A 20,925-nucleotide genomic window follows, 5' to 3' on the forward strand; every position below is an offset into this window, starting at 1 on the left:
CCTATTTCAGTGGCCATGCTGAATTCTCCTCCCACGCCTGCCATCGATACCGCTGGCGGGGGTTTGGGAGGATGATAACCCAAATTTCACTCCCCCACCAATAACCTTGCTTATCGTGAATTTGGGCACGATTCAACAACTACCTTGCATCCAGTTCGGAACCGGGCACAATCGTGTGCGAGCCCCAAATTGGGCTCTACGCCAGGCATGAAAACTCATGCGAGTCACCTGACTCGCTACATCTGGTGTGATCTAGCTCCTGCCCTCGCTGGACAGGATCTGGATCTGAATATTTAGTAAGTCTAACGGATCATGTAAATACCTGGATGCCAGATTCACCCGCTGCCCGGGATTCACCAGGAGACCTCGCCATTTAGTACACAATCGTGGACCAGTCATAACTGCACTTCAGGGGGTCTCCCAGGCTACTGGAGACCCCAGGGTGGTTGGGGTAGGGTGGCAACCTAGCACTCCCCCGGCACCTGGGCACTGCCAGTTTGGCACACTGGCAGTGCCCAGGTGGCATTGCCAGGCTGGCACTGAGTGTACACAGGATCCGGATGGGGTTTTCAAGGTTTATTGGGGGTGGAGGGATTCCTGGTGCCCTGCCCAAGATTGGGGAGTGATGGGGGGGGGGGGGGGGGGGGGGGGGGATGGCATGAAAAGTGTGTGGGGGGGTAGGGGTGTGGAAAGATTAGGACTGTCAGACAAGATCACCAGCTCTCTTAAATGTGGCCTTGGCGGCGAGATGCTTCCTGAAGCCAAGGTCAAAATGGCAAAGTGCCGTTGGATAGCGGGATGTTTCTTGGCGCTGCAGCCGCTGAGAAACATCCAGTTAAATGTGCTGTTCAGCGGACTTTAACTTGAGTCCACTGAATAGCCCCATTATCTTCCTTTGCCTCAAAAAATTAAAAAATATTGCCTTCACCATCGTCCGAGGACGAGTGTTCCACAGATTTACGACCCTCAGAGAAGTTTATTTTTCCTCATCTTTGTCTTAAATGCACGGCCCCTTACTTTTAAACAGTGATCTTTAGTTCTAGACTCTCCCACAAGAGGAAACATCCTTTCCATGTCCACCCTGTCAAGCCCCTTCAGGATCTTCTCAAGTTGCCTATTAACCTTCTAAACTCCAATGGATACAAGTCAAACCTGCCCAGTCTTTCCTCATAAGACAATAAGTCCATTCCAGGTATCCGTCTGGTAAACATTCTTTTAACTGCTCGCAATGCATTTATATTCTTTCCTTAAATATGGAGGCCAATACTGTACACAGTACTCCAATGTGGTATCACCAATGCCCTGTGTAACTAGAGCATAACCTCCCTAATTTTGTATTCAATTCCCCTCACAATAATCCATAATAGCTTCCCGAATTACCTATTGTACCTACGTACTAACATTTTGCGATTCCTGTACGCGGCCACCCAGATCCGTCTGCATTTTTATGTTTTCTCCGAAGCCTCAGTAGTACCACCATTTATGAGGAGCATAGGAGGTCACTAGCCTCAGAGAGTGAGTTGAAAAAAGGAATTAATGATGCTCAAGGCCGGAAGGCCTCCCCAGATTGGAAAGGGGAGGGGAAGAGCACTGACATGAAAGTATTCAATAAAGAATTAAATTATTTGACATGTTTAAGAAAATAATCCGTATTATTGCATGGAAATCCTGAAATGAGACATTTTCAAATGCTAAGAATATATTGGTCAGTATCAAGCAATGCCATGTCAAATAATAATTGTGGTCTTGCCTCAGCATTTTAACACAATTATGAGTCTCACAAATGGGAACAAAAGCCAGTGCTTTGAGTGCAAAAAATAAATATAAAATTTATTAAAACACCCACAATATTTCAAAATGATCAGGAAGAATACATTTACAAGGAAGTTCTTGCAAACAACCTTTTGGTGTACAATACAATAAAATCAGAAGGAATCCTAGCCTTGAATCAGAGCCGTAACAATACAATTATGGACTACTGAATAAGACCATTGAGGAAAAAAAAGAAAATTAAAGAATAAATCAACCCAAAATAAAACTTTCAGCAAAATATTTACTGTACTAATATCTGCAGTAAGGTACACAATGATCCTATTCCATCTGGATTTTTAATGCTACTTTTCATCCATCAAACTGCAAACTTCAAGTAGCGGACACTGACAATTAACAAAGAAGAAAGTTTCAAGTATGGGTTACAAGTTAACCTCTTGTGTCTGAGGAACTTGTTACACAGTATGTATAACATTTTTATAGTCAAAAATTGAATACAAAAAACAAATTTGAACAATATTTTCCTATTGTTTTATTCTTTCATGATCCCTCTTTTCTCACCCCTAATTCCTTAAATACATTACAAAATAATAAAAAAAGACATCGGCTTTTAAAACATTATACACTACAGCTTTGACATAATATACAAAGTTTTTTTTGTGAACCAAAGCAACAGAATAAGCTTATTTGTTACACTTACAACATGGATAGAAGTATTCTAAGCCCAAAATAAAATCCCTGAAAGATGTATGATAAAATAAGCAAAAATGGCATACCGATACATCACAGTTAAAAGTATCCCTGATGTCAGAGTGGAAAGAAAACTGAAATTAGGCCACACTATATTTTGTGATTTTTCTTTTTAGGCAGTTGGGTAAATTAGTTTGGGACATGAATAGCATGATTTTTTAAAAATATATAAACGAAAACAAATAAAACTGAACATGTTTGCACCTTTTTTAAATATAGATTTCAATTCAAGCACATCAAAGTGATTTTGTTTAGATTTTGCAAGATTTACAGCCAGTGGTTGTGCCAAAAAAAATTAAACTGCAGCGTTCTTAATTTTAATTATTTACAGCTAACTGCAGGTGAGCTTGAGAAAAACAGTCTAGTTTTCAAGAGTTATCTTCCATTTAATTGGCATGAAGCAAAAATCAGATCTGCACATTGGAACTGTTTTACAGCTTTGCTGTGTCAGACAATACATAGTAAACACATGACAAGGTTTCAGATCATGAGAACAATGTTTCAGTTATATTGGACATTTCAGGTGCTTGAAACATTTTCGCTGAGAAGATTTAAAATACATTTATCTCAGACCAAGGCCAAGGCTCAAGCCCAAAACCCTCGTTGTCACTCAGTCTTGTTTTACGAAGACTGATTTTGATCACAGGGCTAGAGGAAAACAATGGGTACAAAGTGCCCATCCATGCTTCACATATAAGTCCCACGTAAAAGAAAAAAAGCATTCTGATGGTGTGTATAAAATAACACACCTGCAAAGTGAAGATGTATTCAAGTAGCAGTGCTGCTTTCTTTAAGCCTGTATTTTCCATGTTCCCATGGACAGGTAGAAGCCAAATTATCTATCCAGAAATAAACCATGTTCTGTCATGAACATAGAGGTGTGATTATCGACTAGCCTTGGACGAATCAGAAAGATTTAACTGACAATTATAATCCAGAACTAAAATATGCAGTTTACAGAAACAGAATTGGAATCGGGTATAGAAATTTAGTCTTAGGGACTGACACGTGGTCATGAAATGCGATGCTTGTTCATTTGTTGAGGTCAATTGAAGCTACATTTCTCATTTTGTAAACTTTATTTAAATTTGTATATTAAAAAATATTTCATGGATATTTGAGTTTTGATTGAAATATGCCTTTCAGATAAAATGGAAGATCCTCTCTTTAAAACTACAACTGTACAAGTATAGGTGTTTGGTCAAATATACTGTTTATATGAACTAGTTCATAACATTTTAAATTGAAATTCAGTTTAAGTATTTTTACTACTTTTCTTTTAACGAGGAATGTGGAACCCCATTCTAGTTTGCTTGTTATTAACCATCAATTGTTGACAAAAATTCATTCCAGATTTTTGATATTTTTTTCCACCCTGTAGGTATCCTTGTCAGTACACAGATAAATTATAAAAGATATATAAGCCCAATCACTATAACAAAAACAGAGTAATTTTCTCTGTACAATAATATACAAAGTGTACAACACAGTATCTTACTGCAACAGCAACCCTTGCAATTCCCTTCTACCGGTAACATGATTAATAGCATATTTTTACATCAAAAAGGTGTATTTGCTGACTTACATGCAGCATGAATCTGAGGCAATCTCTGAATATTGGCAAGTCACTGGGAAGTTACAATTTCCACAAATAAAAATAAAATTATGTACACTAACTGCATGTTGTAACACTCATAGTTGACCAGAGCATTTGATAGTGTAAATTGTTTATGCATTCTTCAATAATAGAGAAAGAACCTTTCTGTTATGTGCACTTTGTGAAATAACATGCTTTCTTTATGAATTATAAAGTCAGCATTCTAAGAATCACTGCATACGACTCCAAAGCTAACCAAAGGAAAGAAAGAAGTAACACAATTGCAGTGTTTTGATGTGTTTAAAGAGTACTGAAAGTGTTATCATGAAACGGTTTTTGTTTTTCAGAAAGTTGCAATGGAGTCAGACCCTGAAATGACTTCAGAAAGAAGAATGAAACTTCAATAGAAGGTTGTCTCATGCTTATGTTTGACACCATTAAACTCTGGTGTGTTAAATTGTGTTAAAAAGTGCTCAAAGGTCCCTTGGCCTAACTGAGTATTTATAAACCTTCCTGAATTAAATTTAAATGCTTAGAAAATGCAGATGCTCCCATCAACTGTGACTAAACATTTAAATTCTTACTGTCAGAAGTTAAACTGTGTGTGTGCATGTGACCGCATATGTTCAAAGCTTTTTCTGGACAGGCAAAATGAAGTTTGAACTGAATGAGTACAGCTTGGTCCACTTCTGTAATGAACCTACCAGTGACAAACAGAACAAACCAGTTTCTCATGATATTTAAAACATCTCAATTGTGCTACTTTCTTAGGATACCTTCCTGCTCAAGATACCTCCATTTGAAATCTGATGTAATTTTGTTAATTGTCATTTGATCTTCAGGGGTTGCAGCAGACAATCGAAATTGCAAGAATGTACTGAGTGTGCATTTTGTTGCTACATTTCAGCAATTTCAGAACATTTTCTCTAATAATGTATAAGATAAATGGAAGAATGAAAGACTTTACAAACACCCATCTGCTGCTCCCTACAAGGAGGCAACCTGCCCCTGCTTTCAACCAGGTCTTTTGTTATTCCAGGCAAGAATCTTGCTCTTACAGTATCTAAACAATATGATAAATGTTCTGAAGTCAATGATAAGAATGGCTCTCATGCAGCGAAGATGGAAGATTTTACCCGTGAATCTTTAAAGTTTAGTATCTGTGGGAATGCCACAGAGTTTATATTTAATGTTATTTATCTATCTACCCATTGAAAAGTATAACCCATTGCCCATAATTTTTTAAAAAGAAATGTATCTTGCCAGAAAAGCACTGAGTTATAATTCTAGTTAGCAAAGTGAAGAAAGCATGCCCTAATATTGGAAAATTAAAAAAAACATTTTAATCAATTCAGATTTTTTGAAAGCCATGCTCATTTGCATCTCAACTACAAGATTTCACTAATGTTAGAAGTTATTTAAGGAATGTAGGAAAAACATATATTCCTGGGCTTTAGGACAAGGAAGTCACCAAACAGAATCCATATTTCTGTACAACCAAAACACAAACATTTATTAAAAAAGGGGGAGGAGAAACACCTGACTGGACAAATTGAATAGCACCTCAAATAAAAACAAAAGAAAATATAAAAGCAATTTGGAAGAAGTTTAAAACATACTTCATATTTACAAATACTGATATACAAATTAAAGCCACATGGAAAAAGCATAAATTTATGCCAACATTTGAGCACAGGCAATGCGAGCATGTTGCTGCAAAATGGGTAACAAAAGCTAACATTTTTGTAATTGAAGAAACCAGAAAGGCCATGTGAAGCTGAGCTGCCTTAAATCATTTTACCAAAAGAATGTTGCACCAAAAATACACACATTTAACATCCTTAGATGTCACATTTTTATACAAGAAACTTCAATTTAACTATGTGTTAACATTGTATGTCTATGCACCTAATTGAGTGCGCTGTGTCTACACTGAAAACAATATTTGCATACATACTATAGATACATGTCTACTAAAGCTGTGCAATAAAATTTGCTTCAACTAAATTGAGGCTGTAAAGTAAAGGATTTCTTATGGATTTTCTGTTCTTTCTGACAAGATAGTTATGTTGCAATATTGAAAATACTTTTAATTCAGAATCAAATTTTTAATTTTCTAAATATGTATGAAAGTGACATTGAACACCAACTTAATTTAAGCTGTAGCATTTTATTGAAGAATATTTTAGCACCTTTCAGCAGGTCACATTATAAATGATTGCAAATCTCAAAATCTGTTTCATTGAATTATGCCAGGCAATGGCAGAAAACATAATGCAGTTGATGTTGTGCTTGTTTCTGCCTAGCTGCTTTTGAATGTCTGTGGACAACGTTGCAAGGTTTAACATTCAAGATGCTTCCAGATTTGTGTGAGGAACATTACTCATTAAATAGCACCAGGGCTCAAGTTCAATGCCACACTATCCGGTGAGCTGATAGTAGTGGATTTTCAATGTTGGTAATCAGCATTCCATGATTAGCAAATGTTAGCTTGCATAATTCATAAATCAAAGGTTTGAGAATCCAATGTCATTTTCCTAATATATGAGGTTCGACATAAGTGATTTAGTCCAACAGGTTTAAATCTGACCTATTCTTGTACTTCAGGGGCTGACATGAGATTGGGTCTAAAGATTTGGTATTTATTTTCTAAATGAAAATATGTTTGTGATGAACATTTTATTGTCTGGAGAGGCAAAAGAACAGTACATAATTCGTGTGACAACAAAATCATGTGCAAGTGATGTAATGATGCATTTTAATGTGATTTATGTTCTACGCTGAAACATAAATAAACAAGGTTGGTGAAAGCTTTTATTTGAAAAACATTCCCCTTAAACACAAGGAACATCTATTTTAATTTGATCTTACTTAATTCTGATTGGTTTATTTAATTTAGCATATATTTTGAGTTTTCAACATTCTATTTAACATAATTTTGAAAAGGGATATGTTGTTTTACAGAATTTAAAAGCTGTGCTACAAGCAATTTAGTTTCAAGTTCTAATTCAACAATTTACGTATTACTGCTATTTGCTGATGGAAAATTGAGGCTCAAGGCCAAATTTCAATCTCTGCTTTTTTCCCCTCAAGAAATTTAAATTTTCACAGTACAATGGATTTTAATCAGCAGTTTTCAATTTTGCCTTGTGCAACAGCTAATGTAGTATTTGCATGGACATTTTTTCAGTGGCATTTATGTTCATCTTTGACAAATTTGCCCAACTCAGATCATTTGAGATTTGGAAATAACGTCTTTAAATTTAACCAGCAAATACAAGTAGCATGTTGGTGGTCTTTAGCCACGTTAAGTTATGAAACAGTAAGAAAAGCTACCCTGCATATAATTCAAGTTATGTCAGGCTCTTACAGTGAGTACAAATTGCTGGTATTTCACATTTAGTTATTTATTTTAGCACCCTTTAGTGTTTGCACATACAGAAATAATTCCTGAGGGTTAGTTTCAGGAATTAGAATTACCTGTTGCTCAGGAGAGCTTTTATACTGCACTTTCAGTAATAAGGGAAATAAAAACCTAATAAACTTAATCTTCAAAGATTGGCCTGAGTGTGTTGAGGGTAAGGGAAGGAATCCACATTATTATTGAAATATTGCTGCAACATGGCATGCAAGAGTGTAATACCAATTCAGTTAATCCTTTGAGTACTACATTTTCTTTGTACCTGGCTGAACTGTTTTTTAAGATTATGAGGGGAGAAAATTATACAGGATGAATCGAGTTTTGTACTACAATGGTAGAGCATTAGACTGTCAATTGAGGATCATATATTTTGAACTTGAACTTTAAAAAAAAATTTGACTCTCATCCTCAGTTCACATTAGGATTCCTATGTGGACAGGAACATTTTACCTGCAGGATTGTGTGCATCTGGAGGATGGTTGGCAAGATCAATCCTGTTTTGTCAAAGCACTCAGCTCAAACACAGTTTAGTGAAACATAGTAATTACATTTTGCGACAAACTAATGAAAAAATGGCAAAAAGTTGATATTTTGGTTATTCAATTTTCTGAAGCAGGAGCAATTCCTTGAATGGGATAATGTAATCTTTCAATAATCCATACCACCAAAGTGCTACAAAATAAGTTTTGATTGATGTTCTAATATCACTGTTATTGCCTGAATTTTTTTTGAAATTCTTTTATTAATATTGTAAATATTAATATAGTCCTCAAAGGATTAATCTATTCAGAAATCTGTTCAGAAAATATACTCAATACTCAATTATTTAACATGTTGAAATCTGAGGTATTGTTCTTCTAGTTTAAGAATGGCATCTATGACATGTACACTGTAACATACTACTAATCAATTTCTTAAATTGTGTGGAATCCAAACTTAGTTTATATTGTAAATATTTGATTAGATAGACTGGGAAATATGGTATCCAGTTAATATTATGGACTGGTGACTTGTTTGTACAATTTGAGACTTATTTTGAACTTTGTAGTGGGACGGGTGTAAGGCTTAAATTATATCCTCTGGGTGGTTTGTTGGTTTTGGACATTTGACACAAAATAATCAAGGAAGGCACATGAATTCATTTGAATAGAACCAACCAAAATTAGAATATTTACAGTTTGTTTTGTGGCGGTCAATATGCCTTATAAAATGTCCTTGTCAATTATATTTTCTTTTGAGACTTATAATTTTTAAGATTAAATTTGCTTTTCTTGTGATGGACACAATTGACCATTTTATTTAAAATCACAGTCCTTTCTGTTGTATGTGAAACACTACATTAGATGTACAGGTATACTGTTGTTGGAATAAAAAAATAAAAATGCCATTTTTAAACTGTACAGTGATTTCCTCAAAGCTGAACACAAGCTCAGTGGAGGAAATTTGGTCAAAATATTAAGCATTTGTACAAAATCAGTAGATCTATTTTCATGCAAGTAATTCAATACCCCATTTTAAAAACTCAGGAGATTAAACATAACATGCATTTTAAACTGTGAAACTGGGTAAACACCTATTGGTTTCAATATAGAACAATTGTTGAGTACAGTAAGCCTGGATCATAAACCACTCCCCTATTTCTACATCTACTTCAGAAATACTACAGGTTGGATTGGTGATTGCCTACTTTAAGAGGGTATAAATTGTGATTTATCTATCAAATTTAACAGCACTGTGCTTGCTTCAGTGTGGCAAAATAACTGGTACTTCATACCAATGGGCTATTTCAATCAAAAACAAGTATTTCAACGATCCCAAAAAGTAATTCCGAATTTACTTTTGGGCTTTATCAGTATCAGAACGTGAGTAGAATTCAAGAACCAACAGACTAACCATATCATTATACATTATTAATCTCTAAAACATAGTTTTGGAAGATTAAAGGAAAAAATGCAAGAAGGTGGAGAAATATTTTGCTAAAAATTCTGCAGCTATTTACAGTAATTCTCCCAATAATTATCTGTTAAATAAACTACTTCAAGTTGTCATTTTAAAATCAAGGTGAAAGTGCTTTAAAATGTTTTTAATATATTTACAGTTTAGAATTGAAGGATAGGATGCAGGTGAAATACACAACCTGCTGTTTGTTTTTATACCAATGGTGGAAAATTAAGAATAAAACGAAAATTAAATCGACTGCCATTTGAATCTCAGCACTCTTAAGAGGCACCTGAATGCAGATCTAATGACAGCATGATAATGACAGGCCTACCTTTCAGACTGGTGGTGCATTGTCATTATAGTAAAACCTTTAGTTTTTGAGTGAAGCACAACATGTATCTTGAGTACATTTGAAGCTTGGAAATTTTAGTTCGCTTGACAGTAGACACAGAAATATATCTGGTAATTTTTAGTACAGTTCAATTATGGAATCTATATTTTGGTGTAAAATTGCAACGTCCTGGAATATTTTAAAACTTTTCCTGATCCATTTTTTGTTCAAACAGTTACAGCTAGGAGAGAAAATTTGAAAATTGTGGTGACAAAAGTACAGGTTTTACTGCAATTACAAATCAGATGTTTAGTGAAACACAACTAGATGATCAGTCATAAAATGATTTCAGCATTATCAGTTATGCTAGTTTAGCGAGTACATTAGATGCACTGTAAATTTCCTTTTTCAGTGAAATGAGATGTTAAGAGAATTGTAAAAACAATGAGCTGGACGAGCACCATGATATTAATTGCCATTATAATTTACCTCTGAACGGCACAATGGGATTTATTTTTTACATATAAGTGCATGTGTTTAATGTTTCAATCGAAACATCAGGCTAATAAGGTTTAGAGCACCAACAGCCAGGCCAGCGGAATACATTTTACAAATTTAAGTTGCTGGGCTAAGAATTGTGTAGATGATTTTTACTATTGTGACTAAAAATGAACTCTGTGCTGTAAACTTACTTTTTTTTAAAGCACCAGTTTCGTTTTTTTTTAGTTTTGCTTCAGATGATGCCCTACAAATATAATTCAACAGTTTGAGATGTTGTAATCTGTCGGAATTAACCTGGCCCTGAAGTAGTAGCTGCTTCTCTAACAAATGATTATTTTTTGAACAACAAATACAACGAAAGGTGTACAATAAATACTATTTTTCTAATTTGACATAGAAAGTTTTCTTTTAACCCCTCAGTATGATGGGCAACTATAAGTTCAAAAACATGTAGATATATAAATTAGATTGCTAAAACCAGAAAATTTTTGATTGCAATCAAAATTCTTTGCTCAGAGTGCAGCTTTCGAGATGATTTGCACTTGAGTGGAATTTCCCCTCTACAGTATATTCATCAGAGGGAAGCACCGCAACCAGCAACAGAAACAGCTGCTGTAGTGAGGTAAAATGGCCGCAAGGTTGTACATATCTCAAATCCAGCGGTTATAGGGTCCTGTTACCTGGGTATAGGCATATGAAGACACAGTGATAACAGTGTTTGTTGTGATGGTCATTGCCTGACGTGTGGGAAAATAGTCCTTTTTGTCATGTTCAGTATCTGCAGTTGGTGCACTGCCCCATTTGCGTTTTTTCCCAAGAAGCTTGGTGTTTACCAGAGGCAAGCCTAATCTTGCTGCTTCTTCCTGCCTTTGTTTTGCTCTTTCTGCAAGGATTTTCATCTTTGCTTCCCAGAGAGCTAAGCCATGGTTTGGCTGATTTAAGTTCTTATGCTGGTAAAACACAAGAGATATCCGTGTGGGATGACATCGGTTTGGTTTTTTTAATGGAGTAGTGGCATGAAGCTCTCTTCTGGCACATTCAATCAAAATAGAACCATGAGCTGGTGCCACAGCAACCCCGCCAATGTTCCCATCCAAAAAATTATGTTCACTGTCAGACCACACTTCCTCTTCTTCCTCTTTAACATTCTCAGGTGGCAAGTCATCCATGCTTTCATTCATGCAGTAAGGATCCCAGAGCTGCTCCTGTAGGTCTGCATTATGTAATACTGGCTTATTTTCATTTACTTTGTAAAGATCCCATTGCTTGCCTTCCATATCTGTGCTGGGTAACATTGTTCCATTTTCACCCCACACTTTCTCATGCAGGTTTATGCTGGATACTGAAGACTTACTATTACTTATTTTGTACAAATCCCATGGTTTATCTTGTAGGCTAGAACCTGATATCATTGACAAGTTGTTTTGTATTTTCACAGGTTCCCATAATTTGTCTTTGAGATTCACATTTGATGACATGGAGGGTGGTGAGATGGTTTCACCAGTTTTAAACGAATCCCATATTGTTTCCTGGAGATTTGCACTTTGCACAGGTGGTGCACCTCTGTTATCTGTAAGTAAATTCCATGGTTTTTCTTGCATATTTGTTGCAGGTAATCCTGTTGCATTCCTGTTAGATGTTATTGAGTTCCATTTTTCATGAACATTTGTATTAGTTAACTTGGTATTCTCGAATAAGCCCCATGGTTTTTCATGCCCAGCTGTTCCAGTTGACATCAAACTACCATTTGGTTTAAACATATCCCATGATTTTCCTTGATGGGCTATGTTGGATGGCATTTGTAAAGCAGAAAAAGTATTGTTTACTCCGTGGACATTCATTGAAACCCCGTGACAGGATTGGGAATAGGAAGCAGAGTCATCTGGCTCTTGTTTGATAAATCGATTTACATTGTTTGCATTTTGTGAAACTCTTTTGACTTCCTCAGGTATTTGATGTATTTGATGTGACTGATTGGATGCTGTGGATAAAGATGTTTGAGAAAGTAATCCCGTTCCTCCTTGGAAGATGGGTTGATGAGTCTGCTTTGGTGTCATCTCTGTCGCCTGGTCGGAGCAATCAATCCTGTTATTTCTGAGGGCAAGATTGAAAGTAGCACACAGCTCCTGTACATCAGGCTTCTTCTCAAAGCTGTTTCCTGAGAAACTCCCTGGTCTTGTATCATTTCTGCCATAGTTAAGGAATGATGTGGGAAATAATTGGTTACTTGCATAACCATAATATCCATAAGAAAATGAATATCGTGGATGAAAATTGTTAATGGAAGGCAGGGTTGGCCTTGCATAGTAAGAATGATAAGGATAGACATTGCCCAGGCTATAAGAGTTGGAGGGTCTGCAGCTACCAAGCACTGTGTAACTCTCAACAACTGAATTCCCACTGTGTTTGTAGGAGTTGTAGTGATCTTGTGGTTCAATTTTGATTGCAGTTGCAATGTGATGTTGGGGTGCAGCAGTCGCCAATGTCAAATCTGTGGGAACATGAGAAAAAGAAAGTTGCACTACAATGGTTTATAATCTATATAGCCATATTTTAAAGTCAAAAATAACTTGTTTAATATAACAAGTGGAGTGATTACACAATAAGATGTAATAGATTTAATATTTAAAAATTAACATTTGAAAAAAAAATCACAAAATAAGGACATTAAAAAAAATCCAAGGCAGGAAAAGACCGTTTGATCTATTAAGCTCTTCCCTCCTGTACTCCATATCACACTGCTGACATTTTGGATTGTGTGGATTATGTGGATTAATTCAAACTTTTATCACTCTTTGAGTGAAAATATCTTTTCCCAGATCTATTCAAAATTCACTTTTCATTAGCAACCATTGAGAAATTAATTGCTGCCATTTTCAACTCCTGTTTACGTCAGGTGGGTTTGGCAATCGGAGCAGAAAATTTTGATGCCGATGTAAATGCGTGGTGTGATTTTTCCCTCCTCCATCAGTGACAGGGCTCATCAGTAACATAATTAGAATGCATTATCATCTCATTATCAGGCCTGTGCAGCTGAACCACACCCCCCCCCCCCCCCCCCCCCCCCATAAGAAAGTCCATTCATGTCCGCCTTAGGGCAGAATCGCATGAAACCAGATAGGTCTCCTAAGGCATGCAGCTGGCGAGCAGAACTCCCAGATGAGCGCATCGCTCCAGGAGGGTGGGGTGGATGTCATGCCCAGTGACTATGTGCGCCCGGTACAGGGTTCCAAATGAATTATTATGCACTGAGGAGGCTTTTAATAATGGCACCTCTATCTTTGAGTGACTAAGTAGTTGCCGGGGTGGGCTCAATCAAACCCACCCTGCTGCCATTCAGTCATAGGACCCATCCATTTATGCTTTTCGGACAAATCCCAAGAACAGTAAGGCAGAGAAAACCACTGTTGTTCTGTGTGTCAACGCTGCTTTTCTTGCTTGATATCAGCCTTTGTTGATATATGGGAAATTTCCACCCAATGTTGCATTCTGAGAACTTTTACATGTAATGAGATTTTCAGTGAAATGTTTGATTAAGTTTCCTCTTCATGATTTATATTGCAACTTCTTGCTACAAAGAACCAGCTTTAAAGAGTTGCTGGCACTAAAATTATTATTGAGCTCACATCTACCGTGCTGTGGCTTTTTCATGATTCTTTGATTCTATACTGTTCTTTTTTGTGGGAGAGGGTGCCACACTTCTGCCACTATTTGTTTGAAGAAGTATTTCTTTACTGAGTGGCCTGTCTCTCACTTTAAGGTTATGTCTGCTTTTCAATTAATTTTCCAATTAATGTAATCTCCCACATGGGACCTACGGGTGAGAATGCTTGTCTTCCACGTGCCTTGTAGAGTACAAGCTTCCCCCACTAAGGGTGGGGTGTCTCAATTACTCAGGATATATAAGGTTGGCCAGTAAGGCACCGACCAGAAGGAACCCAGTAGCGGTCTATCGGGAAATGTAGATATATCGTTTATAAATAAACCTTTTTTCTTATTTTTACTCAGGTGTTTATTAAATCTTATAAGGCCAATTTATAGGGCGTGATCTAACTAAAAACAAGAGTCTACGGGAATGACCCCACTCTCTGATGGCACTTTTTTTTTTCGTGTCCTGGTGGGAGCACCCCCCCCTCGCAGAGTCTGCATTCAGCGTCATTTCCTGCATTGAAGAACTCCAGCGAGCAGAGCTCCTCAGTGTAGGAAGAGATTGGCATGCCATTTAATAATTGCGTCCTGATCACTCAACTGCCAGATGCAACCCTGGACCTCCTCAATGCCCCAACTCAACTATAAGGGGAACACGCGCAGGGCACATGAGCCTGATCCCAGGTGTGGGCAAAATATCAGCCTGACACCTCAGCACTGCCAGCCTGGCATCCTGGTCGTGATGCCTGGGAACCCTGGCAGTGCCAGAATGACACCCAGGTGGTACTGCCAGGGTGCCCAGGTGTCCGAGTGGCACCAGGAGTACCAAAGGCCGACCACTGGTTTCATTCACCTTTTTGATTCAATACCTGACTCGATCTGTGTGCATGGCCCCTAGATCGCTTTGGACTTTCACTGCTCCTAGACTTCACCATTTGAATGATGATATTCATGGGCTCCTAAAAGATATTTTAAACATTCTGTGCATGAGAAACTGTGTGTCCCTCATCTGACCAGGATCACCTAGTAGGTTTGAAGCTGAATTTGAGGAAGAATCTGGCTGGGATATTCCAATCCCACCCCCCCACCCCCCCCTCGCCATGGAGGATTTTCCTACGGTGGATGCAGTGAGTCATTGGCTGCCAGCAGGATTTTCCAGTCCTGACAATGTCTCTGGGCTTTTGCATGACTCACCTGCCCCACTGATGGGGAATCTGCTGAGGGGAGTCGACTACTGCGTTACAGCAAGATCCTGCAAGTAAGAGAGGCCAGAAAATTCTGTCCTCTGTCTCTTTCAACTGCTAACAAGGACTGATTACGGTTTCTAGGTTCTCGATAATCATGGAAATGAAATTTGATCAAAATTGCGCCATTGAGGGCAGCACGGTGGCCTAGTGGTTAGCACAGCTGCCTCACGGCGCTGAGGTCCCAGGTTCGATCCCGGCTCTGGGTCACTGTCCGTGTGGAGTTTGCACATTCTCCCCGTGTCTGCGTGGGTTTCACTCCCACAACCCAAAAATGTGCAGAGTAGGTGGATTGGCCACGCTAAATTGCCCCTTAATTGGAAAAAGTAATTGGGTAATCTAAATTTATTTTTTAAAAAATTAAAAATTGCGGCATTGAATTGTTGGGTTGACTTGTTTAAAGCTGCATTCTGATTTCATTTAAGAATGTCATGACTGAAATAATAATTAAAGTAAATTCCTTAGTGAAGATTTATTTCTGAACATTATACTGGAGTACAATTATTTTATTGCATATTAATTCTATAAATATAAAATTATCTCAATTAAGGAACATTTCTCAAATTATTACCATACTGACATGGCTAAGTTCATTCATGAGTCATCGTATTACTTTTTAAAAATACATTTTGAGTATCCAATTAATTTTTTCCAATTAAGAGCAATTTAACGTGAGCAATCCACCTATCTAGCCTGCACATCTTTGCGTTGTGGAGGCGAAACACATGCAAATGTTTGAATGGGAGAATGTGCACACTGTCCACACGGACAGTGAACCAGAGCCGGGATCGAACCTGGCACCTCGGCGCCATGAGGCAGCCACCGTGCTGTCCTGAGTTATCGTATTCCTAATCATATTTTTGAGTTGAAAAACCTGTTAACAAATTTACACTTGGCTTGACATGGTTTATTTGAACTTTTTTCAAATTTCCTTTCCTGGAAAGGAAACAGCTTTAGTAGCAGTAACTTGCAACACTCATTGATTATTTGGAAATTGTAAAACAATAGGTTCCACGATGGCAACAATGTACAATCTTGTCTGTGAATTAAGATAGGTACATAGAACATAGAACAGTACAGCACAGAACAGGCCCTTCGGCCCTCAATGTTGTGCCGAGCCATGATCACCCTACTCAAACCCACGTATCCACCCTATACCCGTAACCCAACAACCCCCCCCTTAACCTTACTTTTATTAGGACACTACGGGCAATTTAGCATGGCCAATCCACCTAACCCGCACATCTTTGGACTGTGGGAGGAAACCGGAGCACCCGGAGGAAACCCACGCACACAGGGGGAGGACGTGCAGACTCCACACAGACAGTGACCCAGCCGGGAATCGAACCTGGGACCCTGGAGCTGTGAAGCATTTATGCTAACCCCGACATGATAACCCTTTGAACCTAAATTTGAACAAAGTCTCAGGCCGGAATTATCTGACACTGCCGTGGCGGGACCTGCTGCGGAAGATGTGACGGCCAGCCAAAAGTCCACTGACTTTTGGACGATCCCAGTGGTGGGCAGTGCTGGGAAACCCTTCTCCCTCTCTCTTTTAACTGCAAACAGTTGGGACTAATTAAGATTTCCAGGGTTCCCATAATCTTGGAAAGGAAATGTGCTATTTATCTAAGTAACGTGCAGTGAAATGAAAAAATGAAAATCACTTATTGTCACAAGTAGGCTTCAAATGAAGTTACTGTGAAAAGCCCCTGGGCGGAATTCTCCAATCCTGCGCGGAATCGGGAAGGCCGTCGTGAACTCGGCCGAGTTTCACGACGGCCTCGGAGGCCGCTCCATGCACCCTATTCACCACCCCCCCCCCCCCCCCCAAAGGGGGCTAGGAGTGGCGCTCCGTAAATCTCAGTCGCCGGGCCTTGACGTTTCCGTCAAGGCTGTGCGCCAAGAATGACGCGACGGCGGCGCCTAAGTGACGTAAGACGCGCATGCGCAGGTTGGCCGGCTCCAACCCGTGCATGCGCGGCTGACGTCACAACGGCTGACGGCTCCAACCCGCGCATGCGCGGTTGCCGTCTTCCCCTCCGCTGCCCCGCAAGACGTGGCGGCTTGATCTTGCGGGGCGGCGGAGGGGAAAGAGTGTGTTGCTTGGTGACGCCGGCCCAACGATCGGTGGGCACCGATCGCGGGCCAGTCCCCTCCCGAGCACGGCCGTGGTGCTCACTCCCCTCTCCGCCCCCCACAAGCCACAAACGAGCAATTGGCGCCATGTTCACGACGGCAGCGACCAGGTGTGGTTGCCGCTGTCGTGAACTGGTCGGGAGCGGCAGGCCGCTCGGCCCATCCGGGCCGGAGAATTGCCGGTCGCCGTGAAAACGGCGAGCGGTGATTCATCCGAGCGGGGGGTGGGAGAATCGCGGGGGGTGCCAGGGTGGCTTGTCGTGAGTCGCCCAGCCCTCCCGCGATTCTCCCACCCGGCGTAGGGAGCAGAGAATCGCGCCCGCTATTTTGTCGAAAAGTTGTGACCAGATTATGTACACTACAAGGAGAGAAGTAAAAAAGACCACTTTACGTTTAAGGAAAAATATAACTCTTTCTGGACTATGGTCTGAAGACATTTATTTGATCCTTTTCCTTTTTTGAATTTCCTTATGACACTTTGAATTTTCAAGCTGAAAACAAAGTGGATGGGATTTTCTAGTCATGCCCGCCCCAAGACCGGAAATTCCTGCCTGAGGTCAACAAACCTATAAATGGACCTGTGTCATGTGAGAGTACCTTTAAGAGATAGATGTTTAAGCAATGTACCTTAAGAAATAGAGCAGCTCATATTACTGAAGTGATGTCAGAGTGTGGGTGGAGCTGGGTTTTTAGCTCAGCCATTTTGCAGTGTTTTGTTTTCAGTTTTGAGGAAAAGAGCTTGGGTGTGTGTGTGTTTTGCAGGGAGCTGGATTTCCGGTGACCTCTGTCATGAAAGACTATCTCTGAATCATTTGGGTGATTTAAACTCATAATAGTAATGTCTTTAACCTGATGTGTTTCTGTTGTTAAAGGTGTTATGTCTTTTGGAGGTTTGAAGGAACATTTTGAGGGATTATTTAGTGTATTATTTTCGTGGTTATCTTTGGAGTAAGGGATGGTAAATGATCCAATGTTTATTTAAAAAGGTGAAGTTGAATTCATGGAATAAACATTGTTTTGTGTTTAAAAACCCATGTGTCCATAATTGTAATACCACACCTGGAGACCAAGCCGTGTGCTTCAAAAGCAACAATACATTAAAGGGAGAGGTTGGTTGAACTCCATGATACATTTTGGGGTTCTGAAAAACGCCGCTCCCATAACACCTGCCAAATTTTGATCCCCACCCGAGATGATTCCTGCAGCGGTGGGATTGTAAAGTTTACCCTGTTAACGAATATCGGGCCCTCAATTAATTGGCTGGCTTGGGGAATGCGAAAAATGGGACAACCATACTTCAATGCATTTGGTTCATCTGAGAAGCTAATATTCTGTGTAATATACACAGTAGAATTGTTCTATTTTTAGTGGCTCATTGTCTGTGAGAAATAACAATCAACTGTACTTTAATTTTGTGATAATATGTACCAAAAAGTGTTGGATATGAGGAGGGAAGTGTGATGCCCAGATGTTAAACTTGTGCTTTTGAAAGGTTCACCGTAACTTCCTTGTTTTTTTAATTTTATGTTCATTTTTAAAGGCCAGGATCCTGTGTGCCTTATTACCACTTTCGCAACTAACCCTGTCACCTTCAGCAATTTGCACACACCAGACCCCCACCACCGCCCCCTCTGCCCGGGTCCGAGACCCCTTTTAGAACTGTATCCTCTATTTTTCATCACATCGCCTTGTTGTTTCTAAAATGTATCACTTCACATTTCTCTACATTAAATTTCAGCTGTTACGTGTCTCTCAAACCACAAGCCTGTTTGTATCCCCTTGAAGTCTATGACTATCTTCCTCACAGTTTGCAATACTAAACAGCTCTTTAGAGCACAGGGAATTTTGAAATTGTGCCCTGCATACCTGAGTCTAGGCCATGATAACAGATCAAGAAAAGCCATGAGTACCGACCTTTGGGAACCCCACTCTTTATTTTCCTCCAGTCTGAAAAACAATCCCTCTTAAGGGGTTTGAGAGGGTAAATGCTGAGAGGATGTTCCCCTGATGGGAGAGTTGAGGACCAGAGGGCATAGTCTCAGAATAAAGTCTGAGATGAGGAGGAATTTCTTTTCTCAGAGGGTTGACAGTCTTTGGAACTCCTTACCACAGAGAATTCCTTGTGTATATTTAAGGCTGAGATTGATAGATTCTTGATCAGTCAGGGAATCAAGGGTTATGGGAAAAGGGCAGGAAAGTGAACGTGAGGAAATTCAGCCATGATCCTATTGAATGGCAGACCAGGCTCAAGGGCCCGAATGGCCTATTCCTGTTCTCATTTTCTATGATCTTACCTCTATTTTCCTGTTACTCAACCAACTTCATATTTATGCCACTCCCTTTTTATTCTTTTTCTGATAACCCTGTTATGTGGTACTTCTTAAAATACTAAAATTTGTAATTCTGGGATTTATCAAATGCCTTACAGAAGTCCATGTAAACCATGGGCAAGATTCGGCAGGCTGAAGTTAAAGTTCGTGTCAGAGAGACAGAATATCAGAGACTGGAGAGAGAGCGGACCTGGGGAAGAACCAGCTGTTTAGAGCACAGGAAACCTCAAAGGGAGCAGCGCAGCAAGAGTCGGAGAGACAGACAACCAGAGACTGGAGAGAGAGAGAGAGAAAGAGAGCGAGAGGCTCGTCCTAACCTGGAAACATCACATCGCAGCCATCAGTTTCTATGCCCCAAACCTAGATGTGACGGACAAGACAAAAGGGGCATCCTACTCCGGCCTTGACCATCGCTGTCCTGCATCCCAAAGGGAGACAAACTGATTCTCCTCGGCGACTTCAGTCGGGAAGGACGCAAAATTTTGGAAGAGCGTGTGAGGGAGGGAAGGTGTGGGTAAAATAAGTGCCAACAGAGTCTTCCTCCTGACAAATGGTTCAGAACATGACCTGGTCATCAAGAACACCCTGTTCTACCAGAGGGACAAGCAGAAGCCCTCATGGAAACACCCCCGCTCCAAGCACTGTCATACAATAGACTATATCACTATATGACTTCTGGGCTGGTTTAGCACAGTGGGCCTAGACAACTGGATTGTAATGCAGAACAAGACCAGCAGCGCGGGTTCAATTCCCGTACCAGCCTCCCCAAACAGGTGCCGGAATGTGGTAACTAGGGGCTTTTCACTGTAACTTCATTGAAGCCTACTTGTGACAATAATCGATTATTATAGGGGCTGGTTTAGCACAGGGCTAAAGAGCTGGCTTTTAAAGCAGACCAAGGCGGGCCAGCAGTGCCGGTTCAATTCCCGTACCAGTCTCCCTGAACAGGGGCCGGAATGTGGTGACTAGGGGCTTTTCACAGTAACTTCATTGAAGCCTACTTGTGACAATAAGCAATTTTCATTTAATTTCATATCATCATCCGAGCAACGGACCGCAAAGACTTACGCGTCAGCTGCACCATGACCGGAACAGACGACTGCTGGACTGACCACCGACTAATCTGCTCCACTATCTGCATCACCATGGCCCCAACTCTGCCGGGGGTGACTTAATGTCGCTGGACTCAAAGACCCTGAGAAGAAAGAGCCACTCAGTCAGCCCCTCGCATTTAATCTGGTGACAACCAAAGT

The 20,925-nt window shown here is 39.8% G+C and overlaps 1 protein-coding gene and 1 long non-coding RNA gene across 6 annotated transcripts in view; one reads left to right on the forward strand and one right to left on the reverse strand.

Moving 5' to 3' along the window:
- The window catches only part of LOC119957465, a 67,762-nt gene that overhangs the window by 26,948 nt on the left and 19,889 nt on the right, over nucleotides 1-20,925 (forward strand). For both annotated transcript variants that reach the window (XR_005458810.1, XR_005458811.1), the window contains exons 2-3: nucleotides 4,465-4,527; nucleotides 11,750-11,883. This is a non-coding gene — a long non-coding RNA (uncharacterized LOC119957465). The remainder of the gene's footprint in view (nucleotides 1-4,464; nucleotides 4,528-11,749; nucleotides 11,884-20,925) is intronic.
- LOC119957461 (methylcytosine dioxygenase tet3-like) overlaps nucleotides 1,804-20,925 on the reverse strand; it is a 404,548-nt gene continuing 385,426 nt past the window's right edge. For all 4 annotated transcript variants that reach the window (XM_038785538.1, XM_038785541.1, XM_038785539.1 and 1 more), the window contains one exon: nucleotides 1,804-12,802. In XM_038785538.1, coding sequence (XP_038641466.1) covers nucleotides 10,962-12,802 — 1,841 coding nt within the window. In that variant the 3' untranslated portion in view covers nucleotides 1,804-10,961. The remainder of the gene's footprint in view (nucleotides 12,803-20,925) is intronic.

This window comes from Scyliorhinus canicula, chromosome 26 (assembly GCF_902713615.1).
Source record: "Scyliorhinus canicula chromosome 26, sScyCan1.1, whole genome shotgun sequence".
Taxonomy (NCBI): domain Eukaryota; kingdom Metazoa; phylum Chordata; class Chondrichthyes; order Carcharhiniformes; family Scyliorhinidae; genus Scyliorhinus; species Scyliorhinus canicula.